At 41.4% G+C, this 15,502-nt stretch overlaps 1 protein-coding gene and 2 non-coding genes across 3 annotated transcripts; 1 reads left to right on the top strand and 2 right to left on the bottom strand.

The window, feature by feature from the left end:
- The first annotated feature begins 5,138 nt into the window (after positions 1–5,138).
- On the top strand, positions 5,139–7,208 carry LOC137827975 (uncharacterized). Its single transcript, XM_090305138.1, is given in 5 exon segments — positions 5,139–6,379; positions 6,466–6,584; positions 6,659–6,791; positions 6,794–6,838; positions 6,841–7,208. Coding segments are annotated over 5 exon segments (1,842 nt in total). The 5' UTR covers positions 5,139–5,202.
- A 5,574-nt stretch (positions 7,209–12,782) lies between these two features.
- Positions 12,783–12,854, bottom strand: TRNAP-UGG (transfer RNA proline (anticodon UGG)). Its single transcript has one exon. It is a non-coding gene; the product is annotated as a tRNA-Pro (tRNA).
- Positions 12,855–14,332: 1,478 nt separating this feature from the next.
- TRNAP-UGG (transfer RNA proline (anticodon UGG)) lies at positions 14,333–14,404 on the bottom strand. The gene has a single exon. It is a non-coding gene; the product is annotated as a tRNA-Pro (tRNA).
- Positions 14,405–15,502: the final 1,098 nt, after the last annotated feature.

A 15,502-nucleotide genomic window follows, 5' to 3' on the forward strand; every position in this document is an offset into this window, starting at 1 on the left:
TCCTGCTAGGGAGATGAGACCTAGAGAACTATTGAAGTCTTCTTCTCCTTTTTTCGGTCGGTCAAGTGACTGGGTGGTGAGCTGGGATTCTCCTCGCCCTCCTGCTTCTCCTTCGGCACTTGGCCTCGGCTAAACATCGGATGGTGGGGGTACCTGCTAAGGCACTCTGACGCTCAAGTCAGTAAAACGGGTGGTCAGCTCTCAAGTACGTGAACAGTAATAAATGACATACCTTACTCCTTGGAATGCGTGCTATTTATATTATTCTAATGGGCCTACTTTGTTGGGCCCGTTTATCGAGGTGGATACCGCTTAAGGTTGCATTACCTAATTCTTGATGATGGATTAACTTCACTGATCTTGGTTTGAGCGTTAACTGTAGTAGGGGTCGGCTGTCGGCCAAGTTCCCATGGTATGGGTCAGCCATCGGCCAAATCCCAGTGGTCTCGGCCAAGTCTTCTAAGGTCTCGGCCAAGTGCGTCATCGGCCTCGGCATCTCGGCCACATCTCGAGCAGCCAGGTGGACCTCGGCCTTGCCCATACATGTACACTTGCCCCCCCAGGCTCAAGGGCAGATGTGTTAGATATGTCCGATGAGTCTTTAATGATGGGTGTCGGTCGATCTCCCTTTATCGTGCAGTTATTCCATTTCTCGAGGTGTGACGTAACCCAGGCGGCGTGACGTGATCCTAGGTGACATGACATGACTGGCATTTATGAGGGGTTTTTCGGGCAGGAAACGTAGTGGACCGTTGGATCTCTTGGATCTAACGGTTGAGATTGGTGCGTCGGTTCAGGATCCGAGGCCCATGGGCCTTATAAATAGGGGTCTCCAACAGTGTCGAGATCATGCGTTTTCTGAGTGAGTTTGTCTGATAGACGAGCCTTCCCTCGCCCACTGCTATGAGAACCGAGTGACCGTTCGGCCTTTTTATAAAGCTTCGCCTTCCCTCGCTTTTACAAAGGTTAGTGATGTCGATCGTGTCTCGGCCAACATCTTCTTCGTCCGGCCATTCTTCCCCCTCTCTCGGTCGCCCCTCTCCTACCCTATGGCTTTCTTCCTCTTTGTCAACCTCTTCTTCTTCATCTGCCACCGATTCTTTATCAGTTGGGGTGGCCGAGGCGCCACCCATGGTAGAGGCGGTTAGGGTGAGATCGAACATCTGTCGTCGTATGGTGGGCTCGGCCACTTCAACCGAGATCATGGCCTCGGTCCCGTATGTCAGGCTGTAGGGGGTCTCTTGTGTGGTAGTTTGGGGGGTCCTCTCGGCCAGGCGGGGGACGAACCGGAAGAGGACGGTCAGCCGCCCTAGGAGCTGTTGTACCTCCTTCACACTGTTCGGACTTCTCATGTTGAGTATGACCTGACACTTGTCGGGGTTGGCCTCTATTCCTCAGTGGGTGAGCATGAAACCTAGGAACTTCCCTCCCCCAACCCCGAAGGTACATTTTTCGGGGTTGAGCTTCATGTTGACTCCCCTTAAAGCTCTGAAGACCTCGTCCAGGTCCTTCAAATGTTACTCGAACGAGTCGAACTTCACGACTATGTCGTCCACGTATACTTCTACCGCCCGGCCTATTAGGCCTTTGAAGATTTTGTACATGACGCGCCGGTAGGTCACCCCTGCGTTCTTGAGGCCGAATGACATGACCTCGTAATAGTAGTTGGCGTCGGCCGTCATGAAGGCCGTTTTCTCCTTGTCCCTCGGGTGCATGGTTATCTGGTTATAGCCAGAGTAAGCATCCAGGAAGCTCATAATTTTGTGGTCGGTCGTCCCGTCCACTAGTCAGTCAATGTTCGGGAGGGGGTAGGTGTCCTTCGGACATGCGCTGTTGATGTTTCTGTAGTCGACGCACATTCTCTAGTTACCGTTTGGTTTGGTGACCATGACGACGTTGACCAGCCATGTCGTGTATCGGGCCTCCCTTATGAACCCGACCGACAGGAACTTGTCGGTCTCCTCCTTCACCGCGAGTCGTTTTTCGTTGCCCAAGTCTCTCTTCTTTTAGGAGATTGGGCGGGCTTCTTGAATATTGACAATCGATGGGTGATGACATCCGGGCTCACCCCCGGAATGTCGGCCGACGTCCATGCAAACATGTCAATATTCTTTTTCAGTGTGGAATGCATGATCTAGGCCTCGGCCGCTGCCAAGGCTATTCCTACAGCCGTGCTGTGTTCTTCGTCGAAGAGGGGGACTCTCCTCAGCTCTTCTCTCGCCTCCAGCCGGTCCTCGGTTGCCCGGGGATCGAGGTCCACCAATGCCACGGTTGGCTTGATCTCCCTCGGTTGGTCCTTCCTGGGGGAGCGATCCTTTCGGGAGGACTTCCTCATTTTGAGGGGAGAGGTGGCGGCCCTTAAAGGTTCCACCCGGAGGCTCTCGGCGTAGCACTCTCGTGCTTCTTTCTGGTCTACGTGGACCGTGAGAATGTCTCCTGTTCTTGAAGGGAACTTCATTGCGAGGTGAGGGGTTGATAGTATGGCCATCAGTCGGTTGATGGACGGTCGCCGAGGAGGATGTTGTAGGAGGTGTTGGCGTCGATGACCAAGTATCGAATTTTGATGGTCTTGGTGTTCTTCCCCTCTCCGAAGGTGGTGTACAATTCGATGTAACCCTTGGTACCTACCCTCTCACCCGAGAATCCTACCACGTGGTTGTCGTATGGCATCATCTCGGCTTCGGCTATCCTCATGGCCTTGAAAATTTTCCAGTAGAGTTTGTCTACCGAACTTCCTTGGTCTACAAGGGTCTTTCATATGGTGAATCAGTCTATATCGACCGCTATCACCATCGGGTCGTCCTGCTGGCGGTAGTCTTCGTCCGTGAACGTGATGGGTGACATCCTCGGTCGGAATGTCACCGCGTTTACCTGGTGTACTGCCCGGAGGTGCTTCTTCCGGGCGTTGTTCGTGCTTCCTCCCCCAGCAAAGCCGCCGACTATAGTGTTGATGACCTCTTGGTTACCTCTCCTATCGGCCTCCCTAGGGGGGTCGTCCTTTCGATGGGGGTCATCCCTCGCGGATTTTCGGTCGCCTCTATTGTCTTGGTCATTTCGGCCGCGTTGGGGTGACCTCGTCTGTCTGGGTGGATCCACCTGACGGGGCGGGTCTCGGCCATTCCTGACGAAACGGAGATGCCCCAACTTGGATAAGTTCCTCGATCTTATCCTTTAGGGCTTGAAAACTCCTCGATCGAGTGTCCGGCGTTCTGGTGGTACCGACACTGCTTCCTCCGATCGGCATTACTTGGGCTGGCCACCATCCTTGGAGGAGGGATCAACTCGGCGTTGAGGGCCTCGTCTAGAATTCTCCCCCTCTCGGTCGTCAGGGGTGTGTACCTTGAGAACCGGATTGGCCGGTCTTGGTTGTCCTGGCGTCGGTCATTTCTTTGATTCGACCGCGCCTGACGGTCCTTTTCTTCCTTGTTTCTCTCACCACCAGCCTCGGCACGGGCTTGGTTGCGGAATTCTCTCAGCTCTTCCAGCTGCATGTACTTAGCTGCTCTCTTTCTCAGCTTGTCTAGGCTGTCGGCCGGCTGCATGCACAAGTTGTTGGCAAAGGGCTCCGGACGTAGGGTCGTCAGCATGTGGTGCATGGCAACGTCCGGGCACAAATTCTGGATGTTCATTGCCACTTTACAGAATCTATCTACAAAGGTTCTCAGCGACTCTCCCTTCTCCTAACGGATGCCTACCAGGGCGATGGAGGTTAGGTGGTGCGGCTGGTTGGTCGCAAACTGCGTTTCAAACTTTGCGACGAGCGTGGCAAAGCTATCGATGGAGTTGAGTGAGAGCTTGGTGAACCAACTAAGGGCTGCACCCTTTAAGGATGTGGGAAACACTCGGTACAACATGGCGTCGTCCGAGTTGTAGAGACCAGTGTTATCACATATCGGCCATGGCAGATTTTGGTGGCGGAATTCCAGACCACCGCCACAACAAGGCGGTGGCGAATCGGATTTCGCATGGCGACCCATGGCGGGAGCTATTGGCATGGCGGAGTGGTAACAGATATCGGAGATATCCAAAATATCGGTAAAAATTGTTGGCAGCAAAGCTTGAAGGAGTTGATGAAGAAGAAGGGCTGCGGCGGCTGATGAAGAAGAAGGGTGCAAAAGCCCGGAGTTGATGAAGAAGAAGGGCTACGACGGCTGATGAAGAAGAAGGGTGCAAAAGCCCTAACCCTAATTTCTAAGACAAAAAGATTTGGGTCAAAAGCCCATTTCAGATTTAAAATAATAAAAACTTTAAAATTTAAATTAAAAATTCTAAAAGTTTAAAACTGACGTGTGGTGTGGCTCTGAAGGCAACCCTAATTTAAACACCTTATTAGTATGACTTTTAGCCCACTATTTCAACCTTAAAATTTTAAAAACTGACGTGTGGCTTTTGGGCTTATTTTGGGACCAATTAAAACACATATTACCCTAAACCCTAAACCACAGCCACTACACATTCTTATTTCTCTCTGCCACCACTTACTGTTGCTGCCTACCGTCGCCGCCGACTGTCGCCGCCCCGTCGCTGCTTGTTGCCATCGCTGCCTGTCGTTGTTCAAGTGATTTTTTTTTCATTTGTTATTTTTTTTCTTTTTTTTTTCACTTTCAATATAATTATTTTAGAAAAATATTCCTATTTTCCAGCATAATGGCCAATGAACATAACACTTCAAGAACATCCCAGAGAAGTGATCAAGGCTGGAAACATTGTTATCCATTGGATGACACAAATTTAAATACAATTGTTTGTAACTACTGTGGGAAAATTATGAAAGAGGGAGTTACTAGGGCCAAAGAACATTTGATGGCGAAGAAAGGCAATGTTGCTGCTTGCACCAAGACTCCTAAAAATGTAAGAGAAGAGCTTTGGAATTTATTGAAAGAAAAAACAACCACTTGTTCCGTTAATCATGTATATGGTGCGACGACATGTGATAATATTGAAAGTGAAGATGAAGTTGAAATTTCCACCACCAGTAATGATAGGGGGAGAAATAGTGGTGGAAAAAAAGGACCAATGGATGCCTTTATTAGAAATCCAAATGCTGCAATAGAGAAGAGAAAGAGAGAACAACTCAGGCAGACTAATATTAAAGAAGCATGTGACAAGAACTTAAAGGCATCCGTTCATCAATATATTGCTTGATTTTGGTATCAAGCGGGCTTGTCATTCAATCTTGTAAGATTGAAGAGCTTTCAAGATATGATTGATGCTATAGGTGCTTATGGACCTAATTTGCCAGCTCCTAGCTATCATGAGATTAGAGTTCCACTCCTCAACAAGGAAGTTGAGTACACCGAAAAGTTGTTGAAAGATCATAAATTGCAATGGAGCAGACATGGTTGTTCTATCATGTCAGATGCATGGACTGATCGAAAGCAACGGTGTTTGATTAACTTTTTGGTGAACTCTCCTGCAGGGACAATGTTTGTCAAGTCGATTGATGGTTCTAAATTTGTGAAGACAGGAGAAAAGCTCTTTGAGATGCTTGATGCCCTTGTGGAGGAGATTGGAGAAGAAAATGCCGTTCAAGTTATCACAGATAATGGTAGTAATTATGTCTCTGCTGGTAGATTACTGGAAGCAAAAAGACCTAATCTTTATTGGACTCCTTGTGCTGTCCATTGTATAGATTTGATGCTTGAAGACATCGGAAAGATTCCTTTGATAAAGAAGACGATTCAGAGAGGAGTTAATCTTGTTGGCTTCATCTATAGCCATTCTAGTACCTCGAGTTTATTGAGACAATTTACAAATAAGAGGGAATTGGTAAGATATGCAGTTACAAGGTTTGCTACCTCTTATTTAACACTACAAAGGTTGTATCAAGAGAAGGGAAATTTGAGAAAAATGTTTACTTCAGATGATTGGAGCAAAAACAAGTTGTATAAGGAAGCTAAGGGGAAAGAAGCTACCAAAATTGTTTTTATGCCTTCATTTTGGAATCATGTTGTATTTACTCTCAAAGTCATGGCTCCTCTGGTTCATGTACTTCGTTTGGTTGATGGAGAGAGAAAAGCAGCAATGGGTTATATATATGAAGCAATGGAGAAAGCAAAAGAAACAATAATGAAGTCATTCATTAACAATGAAAGTAAGTACAAAGATGTATTTACAATAATTGATAATAGATGGACATGTCAGCTTCATCGCCCCTTGCATGCAGCGGGTCACTTTTTGAATCCAGAGTTTTATTATTCTAATCCAGAAATGGAATATGATTTGGAAGTTACAAATGGATTTTATGCTTGCATCAAGAGGTTGGTGCCAAGTAAAGATGTGCAACAAATTTTTTTAACCGAGTTGCCTCTTTATAAGAGTGGAAGTGGACTGTTTGGTGATGACTTTGCCAAAGAATCAAGGAAGACCACAGCCACATGTGAGACAGTTAAATGCTTTCTAAAATGCGTGCGTTAACATATAAATTATATCATACATTCTAAGTTACCTTTTTTACTTTTATAGCTCAATGGTGGAAGAATTATGGGCACGCAACTCCCAATTTACAGAAGTTAGCCATCAAGATTTTAAGTTTGACATGTAGCTCATCAGGATGTGAGCGAAATTGGAGTGTATTTGAGCAAGTAAGTAATACAAGACTCATTTCATTATTATCTTGTAGGATGTAGAAAGAAATTAATTCACATTATATTTGCAGATTCATTCCAAAAAAAGTAACAGATTGGAGCACAAAAGGTTGCATGATTTGGTTTACGTAAAGTATAACCAATAACTTGCTCAAAGATATAATATTAGGGATGAAATAGACCCTATTCTACTCAATGACATTGATGGTGCAATGAGTGGTTAGTGGGACAAGTAGATGATGATACTGAAGACGGGGAAATGAGTTGGTCTTTGATGATGATCCCACTCTTAATTGGGCAACTGTTTATGAAGCTTCAGGGGTTGGAGAACCAATAATTTACACACGGAGACAAGCAACCAACAAAAGAAAGTTACCATCTAGTGGTGATGGTATTTTCATTGGCTCTTCCCATGCTTCTAAGAAAGGTCCAGCTACAACTTTATCCCCAACAAGAAAGGGCAAAGAGAAGATTCAAATTGGGGTTGAGAATGAATTGCATGATAGCTCTGATTCAGAGTTTGAAAAATTACTTAACTTTGACAAGAGTTTCTCTGAAGGGGAAGAGGAGGAGGGATATGCCCCATTAGATAATATTGAAGACAATTATGTGGGGATTTAAGAAGAGTCTGATAGTTATAAACATCAGACAATTTCTTTTGGTTTTGTTGTTGTTTTATGTTTTGAACTTTAAATTTGTGATGTTTTGATTTCATATTATTGTTATTTGAATCTTTAGACATAATATAATCTTTAGTTATGATTGTCTCTTTCATTATTTTTGCATTTTTTGAAGTTATTTATATATATATATATATATATATATATATATTATATTTCTTTCAACCGCCATAACCCGATATGGGTTCCGTTATAACTCTATAAAGGAAATTTGGGGTCTCCGATATGATCCGTTATCCGATATTGATAACACTGGTAGAGACTCATATGGGTGGTGTAGGCGTTCATATGCTCGTCCGGGTCGGTCGACCCATCATATCAGTCTCGGTTGAAACCCTTCCACTTCTCAGGCAGTGGGACTTCGATGATGGTGTTGGTAAAGGGATGTTGGCGATTCGGGTCGGCCGTTAGGGTCGTCCGGGTGGACCTCATTAGGCATGACTCGTCGCCCATCTCGATGTCTCAGGGAGGGGGTCGGCCCCTCGTCCCCTCGACCACATCTAGGTTAGGGGGAGAGGTGTAGGACTTGCCGACAACGTTCGTCGGTATGAAAGAGGGTCCTCCCTCCCCCAGCTTCTTCTTCATTTCTTCATTCTCCCTACGGAGAACTTGCAGCTCTTGTTTGTTTTTCTGAGTAGCCTCCTCGGCCTTCTTTCGCATCTCGGCCATCTCCCTCTGGAGAGACAGCAACAACATTGTTTGGTCGGCTTCAGTTATTCTTTCCATGTTTCTTGTTGAGACCATCTACTTTTTTCCTTCAGCTAGTTTCCCTCGGCCCCACGGTGGGCGCCAATTGTTCCTGTTAGGGAGATGGGACCTAGAGAACTATTGAAGTCTTCTTCTCCTTCCTTCGGTCGGTCAGGTGACTGGGTGGTGAGCTGGGATTCTCCTCGTCCTCCTGCTTCTCCTTCGGCACTCGGCCTCGGCTGAATACCGGATGGTGGGGGTACCTGCGAAGGCACTCCGACGCTCAAGTCAGTAAATCGGGTGGTCAACTCTCAGGTAGGTGAACAATAATAAATGACATACCTTACTCCTTGGAATGCGTGCTATTTATATTATTCTAATGGGCCTACCTTGTTGGGCCCGTTTATCGAGGTGAATACTGCTTAAGGTTGCATTACCTAATTCTTGATGATGGATTAACTTCACTGATTTTGGTTTGAGCGTTAACTGTAGTAGGGGTCGGCCGCCGGCCAAGTTCCCATGGTATGGGTCAGCCATCCCAGTGGTCTCGACCAAGTCTTCTAAGGTCTCGGCCAATTGGGTCATCGGCCTCGGCATCTCGGCCACATCTCTTGAGTCTCAGCCAGGTTCCCCTGGTCTCGGTCAAGTAGGCTCGGCCTTGGGTAGCCAGGTGGACCTCGGCCTCGCCCATACATGTACAGATTAACTTCACTGATCTTGGTTTGAGCGTTAACTGTAGTAGGGGTCGACCGTCGAGCCTATAGCCTTTTTTCTTATTTTTAACCCTCATTAGAAGCCTCAAAACATAAAAAACCATGTTTGTCCCTACCTTAGAAGATGAAGGAGCTTTGAAATCATTTGGGAATAGGTTTTTGAATAAGTGTGGGGTGTGTCTCATTTTCATAGTTTACCTTTCAGTTTTAAAGAAAAGAAAAAAAAAAGAAAAGGGATAGAAAAAAAAAGGAATACAACAAGAGAAAGAAAAGCAAAGCAAAATAAAGAAAATAAGAGTGGATCCTCTAATACATTGGATTGACTGTCTACTATATGAAAAAAAAAATTATATCTTGAAATAAAAAGAAGAGTTGAATTGTCATAATACTTACACTTGTTTTTAGACCTATCCTCCATTGCTCCTTTGTTTTTCTATGGTTTTAAGCCTAATTTCCCCCTTTTACCTACCTTTACCTTAGCCTCATTACATCCCTTATGAAGACCTCTTGATCTTTGATTGCATGTTTTTCTCGATTGTTGTGAATATTAGAGTCTTGCTAAGCATATGGTAGTGTTTGTCTGCATGGGTGTTGAGTGTAAATACAAACCCTAAACACTTGAGAGTAGGAGAGTGTCCAGTGAAGTTTTGTCAATTTTGATTCAACCTTTGATTTCAATTACCTACTTGTATATTAAAATATAGGAATTTCCATTCACATTTTTCTTGATTCCTTGATTTCTTGAAATTATATCATGTCTTTCATTATGAATTCTTAGAATTTGCTATTTGTTATTTGCACTGTTTTTCTTTTCTTTTTAAGCCTTAGAGTGTTTTGCCCGGGAGTGCAAAAGGATAAGTGTGAGGGTATTTGATGAGCATATATTTATTCACACTCACTAGCCTTATTCATAGATTATTGAACTATAATAATAAGTAAATCCATTGTTTTAATTAATATTCTTATAATTGGGTTTATTTGTGCATTAACTATTATTATTGTTAATTTTGTGTTTTTAGAGTAAATTATCCAGAGGAAGCATCTACCTTTGTGAATGGGCCAAATATGCAAAAGTCCAAGTTGTTTCTTGAACCAAAACAGAAAAAATATTATGAGGAGAAGAAAGAGAAAATAAAAGCTACAAGATTCCAGAAACAAAATTAGAAGCAAATATTCTGCAAAATAAAAAGAATTATGGAAAGTGGAAATTGTTTACAAAATCTAAACTGCAATATTTTCCCAAGATCCTTGGAGCAGAAAAACCCTATAAAAGGACACAAGCATCAAGGAGAAGAGGGAGAGCTTCATAGGGTTTTCTTAGTTTATTTTCTTCAATGGGTCAGCCATCGGCCAAATCCTAGTGGTCCCGGCCAAGTCTTCTAAGGTCTCGGCCAAGTGGGTCATCGGCCTCGGCATCTCGACCACATCTCTTGAGTCTCAGCCAAGTTCCCCTGGTCTCGGTCAAGTAGGTTCGGCCTCGGGCAGCTAGGTGGACCTCGGCCTCGCCCATACATGTACAGATGTTAATACATGAATAGCCATAATAGAAAGACACAGGTAAAATAAAGTAGCGATTTAAGAATTTAAAAAATTGTATTGGTATGTCTTTTCTTTATCCAAACTTTGTCCTTTTTTTAATTATTTTTCATTAACTTTTGTAGTTGTAGATGGTTTTAAAAATTTCGGAGATCTTTTCAAATCCTTTAAATATGTAAAGTTAATTCGAATCTGATCATGTCTTCTTCCTCTTCTCCTGCTTCCGCTCAAGAAACTCCTTTGTCTTCTTCCTCTCCTGTCTCTCAACTTCATACCTTTTCAACACCTCTCACCGTTGAACTCATCGATGACAACTTCCTGATTTGGCGTCAACAGGTTCTTACGCAGGTCAAGGAACTCAATTTGCTCAAATTTTGGAATCTTCTTATGCTCCCCTATCGTTTCTCTCCTCTGGAAATGAAACCCCTAATCCTCTTTCTCTTCTGCATAAACAACAAGATAACCTTCTAGTTGTCTGGTTGTTGGCTTCTATGCCGAATTCATTGTTAACCAAAATGGTTGGTTTACGATTGGCTTATCAAATTTGGGACTAGCTAAATGTCTACTTTGCATCCAATACTCGTGCGAAAATTCGTAAGCTCAAAACCCAGTTGAAAACTCCTAAGCGGGATCGGTCTATCAGTGTTTATCTTCTTGACATCAAGCGAGTTATCGATTCTCTTGCAGCTGTTGGCTCAAATGTTTCCACAGAAGAACATCTTGAAGGAGTATGATGCGTTCATCACCTCTGTCACGTCCCGTCTTGATCCCTACACCGTTGAGAACATTGAAGCATTGCTCTTGACTCAAGAAGAAAGGTTTAATAAACATAGGTCTCTTGATCGTCCTTTCATTCAAATGAACCGTGCTTCTTGTTACATTCCCAGGATATCATTGTATTTCTGCATAAGCTTTTAAAATACAATGGTCTTCCAAAATCCAAACTCTGGAATAGTTTCAAAGCTCCAAAATGGATTTTTTTTTTAAATAAACCATATGATTATTGGTTATAAACACCAATTCGTAAGTCAAGCTTGTAAGATTCAGAATTCTCAAAATGTAAGGCATTCCGAGAATTATGCCATTAGACCAAAACCTTATCATACAAATTTTGTAGTTTGCAAGTAATAATATAAACAAACAAAGCGACTTGGCAAAATTGTTTAAGGTGGATTCAGAAGTTAAAACTTCGCTTCTAACTTGTACATCTGACTTTTACCATGTGACAACTAAAAATTAGTAGCACTCTTTTTTACCACAAGTTGAAATATTACCTGTCTTTTTAATGTGGTTTCACAAGGACAGGAAGCTCGAATCCATCAGCAATAGAGACTTTGTTGCTTCTTGATCTCCTCCAACTTTGTTACAGTTGTTGATTGGTTTATACAGAGAACTGAAGTTTTGGCAATATGCTTCAATTTGTATGTTTGCATTACAGACTGAACCATAGTAACTATTGTTGGTATTATACTGGTTTTCATTTTCCTTTTCTGACTAGCGTAAATGAAATCAAACAGCATGTGAATCTAGAACATCTCATATTCAATCTGAGTGTTATAAATTATAAAATAAGACACTTCATAATTCCTAATGGATTTGATTACTTTAAAAGAACAACTATAACATTTGTTTGTTAAGATTATTATAATTTTGGGTGGCAGGACCATGGAAACAATTCACAACCTCCTTCCTTATTCAATTTAGGATAAGGACAGTTGATTTAGCAATATCACATATAACAATTTTGGTGTTGGTTCTGATGCTTGAAAACTTGTGGGAGAGATACAGAAACCAAAGCAGCTGCTTGGTGCTTCATGCCAATCTGTCTTGGTTCTCAACAGCAAAGACTAATACAACCAACCAGATTGTGAAAACTGTGATTCTCATCTCCTGTTCTTTTGGTGGAAGAAAGGAAATCAAGTATTCTAATCTGAATGACAATCCAGTGCTTTTCTTTGTGCCAAGTCAATGACAAAACAGACATGAAGACAATCAAAATCACAGATAAATCTGAAAAAATTGGAGGCATTCCGAGAATCCAACTGGGGACCCCTCCACCCAAAGCGAGAATCATACCACTAGACCAAATGCCCGCATTCATAATATAGTTGATTTAGCAATCACTTCATTGTACAACGCTGAGTCCAAATGTTTTTGGAAAGAAATATAAGATTGCATACTACAACTATATCAGTGTTTAACTGATGCTTGCAAACCATGGCACAGATAAAAAAATCAAAGTAACTTTTGCGTGCCTCTCAGGAATCTGTCTAGGTTCTCAACTGTAAAGGCTAATTCTGCCAGAATTATAAATTAGTTCACATCTTCTCCAGTTCTTGAGGTGGAAGAAAAAGAACTGAGTACTGCTTCTGGCAAACAGAGTGGAATCTAGAGCATGTCTTTGTACCTAGTCGATGTAACGAGCACACCCAGAAAAAGAATGGCAAACACATATGAGAATAATACAGCACATTTAATATGAAACAAACGGGGGCTTAGAGTGCATTGCACGCTATTCCAAGTCCAGGACAAGGACAAAAAAACAATACAGGACAAATACAATACAGTTAAAAATATTTGGGGCATTCCGAGAATCGAACTCGGGACCTCTCGCACCCAAAGCGAGAATCATACCACTAGACCAAATGCCCTTATTGAAATGATGATGCCTGAGTCAAATCTATGTCTAGGTTTCCATTCAAGTTGTTCATGCATGCCACATTGTCAGTAGCATTATTGTAAACTTGCTAATAAATTAGCAGAGACGGTTACCTGTATAGAGAATTAACAGTAAAGGTCACTCATTTTTCAAACTAAGATACCAAAGAGAGATTACAAATTTACCCCTCTAGTTGAATACGTAAACGTCGACAATGACTTCAGACACATTATTCTATCCCATTTTTCAAAGACAAGCTGTTACTTGGTACAGGAAAATCCCAGCTGAAACTGTTTTTGTATCACTTTATTCATCCCAAGGCAATCATGTTAGTTATTATTTAAACAAACAAACTATCAAGAAAAACTTGTCAAGATCCAAAGCTTCAAAAGGATAAAATTTAGAAATAATCCCTAATGCCTATTGTTCGCTAATTATAAAAAACTAATCAATCAATTTGATGAAATTAATTTAAGGTAGATTCTAATGTTAAAACTTTGTTTCTAACTTCTACATCTGACTTTTACTGCATGACATCGCTAAAGTTATAGCATTCTCATTTTCAGGAGTTGAAACATTACTTGTACTTTTAATGATTTTTTCATTTCACAAGTTAAGGGGGCTGAAATCCATTGGTGTGGAGAAGTTTCTTGCTTCTTAATATAATAAAAGAACTCCTCAAACATCGGTATGGTTGTTGATTCCCTTATACAACATTTGAAGTAAAAAACTGAAGTTTTGCCACATGTACCTGTTAGTATGTTGAATTGGAGACTGATTCAAGCTGATTGAAGTATTTTAATTTGGTGTCATACTAGTTGTTCTTTTCTTTTTCAAACTGGATTACATTATAGCAAACAACATGTGATTTGACATGCAGGTTATCACACATCGCATCTGTGTTAAATATTATAAAATAAGATATTTGGTAATGCTACATGTGTAACTGACAATAATAAATAATTGTGCAAGTAGTGCTAATACAGTTTTTTAAAAATTGATATGTTTTACTGCTATGCTAGGCCTCATGGACAAGACAACAATTCACGATCTCCTTCCTAATTCCATTTGAAATAATATAGTTGATTTAACAATATTACTTCATTGTAGAATGCAAAGTTCAAATTGAAACACAAGATCACATACTAATCTCAGAGTTTTGACTGATACTTGCAAACTAACAGAGAGATACAGATGTCAATCAAATACTAAGTGTCTCATGGCATGGCAAGCAGTCTTTGTGCTTAACTGTGGATGCTATAATGCAGCCAGATAGTTAAGATTGATTCACATCTTCTTCTGGTCTTTTTGTAAAAGAAACACAACTGCAAGTATTCTTCTCTGACTGACAGGCTGAGAATGCAGTGCATGCTTTATGCCTAGTCAATAACAAATGCATGCGCTTATAAAAAAAATAACATACACACACATGAGAATAATACAGACACAGATAAATATGAAAAAACCATAGGGGCATTCCGAGAATCGAACTCGGGACCTCTCGCACCCAAAGCGAGAATCATACCACTAGACCAAATGCCCATATTGAAATATATGGGGCTATATCATTATTTATTCATGCATTGTCTTCAGTTCTACAGTAAGACTGCATATAGATTGTAAGATTTGGTTACCTGGATGGGTAATTATCAATCAAGATAACTGTTTTCCAAGTTAACATATGAAAGAGAGTTTGCTTACCCCTCTGGTTTTATATATTTAAAGACTTCCCGTGAATTGCCATATAATTTAATTACATTTACAGTGGCAAGGTGTCCCTCTTTACTGAAAAACTTCCAGCTAAAACTGTTAATTACCTTCCAACACATTCACATTCAGCCCCTGATGCTTATAAGTATACAAAATAACAAGTCAAGATTGTCAGCTTTCATACTTCAAAAGCTTAAAATTAGAAATAATTGCTAGTTGGCATTTAAGTATGAGGATTAATAAACCAGGGTTACTTGGGAAGTCACACCCTAAGTAAGAATCAGATGACAGGACCAAAAGCCTTACCATGCAGTATTTGTTATTTGCTAATCATATCGAAAAGTAATTAATTGATTTGCTAAAAATATTTTAGGGTGTATTATGAAGTTAAAACCTTTGCTTCTAGCTTGTAAATTTGATTTTTAAAACATGAAATCAGTAAGTTGGTTTCTTACACAAGTTGAAACATTATTTGTACTTCACAATTCTAATATCGCTTCTAAGTGCAGTGATCAGAAATTCAATATCGCATGTTTTGATATGTTGGTTTAATCACATATTCCACCTAGTTTTTGTAAGATACTTGCTAATTACATCTGCAAAGGATATCAAGATATAATTGTGTTTGTTGGAGATCCACATCGATTAGAGATAAAGACATTTCATAATATATATGTGGGTGCAAACCTCATCTTACAAGCCGATTTTATAAGGTTGAGTTAGGCTTAAGTTCATTTCTTAATATGGTATCAGACTTATTTAGAGTCTATCCGACCACCGAGAGTTTGTTAGACTTATCAGGTCACTCGCTATCAGGTGTTATTGGATCACCCATAAATGTATAGTCTCACGTACAAGTTAGTAGCATCGGCGTAAGGGGTGTGTTGGAAATCTCACATCAACTAGAGATAAGGACAATTCATAGTTTAT

The sequence above is a fragment of the Phaseolus vulgaris genome, chromosome 7 (genome assembly GCF_051622355.1).
Source record: "Phaseolus vulgaris cultivar YP4 chromosome 7, ASM5162235v1, whole genome shotgun sequence".
Lineage (NCBI taxonomy): Eukaryota > Viridiplantae > Streptophyta > Magnoliopsida > Fabales > Fabaceae > Phaseolus > Phaseolus vulgaris.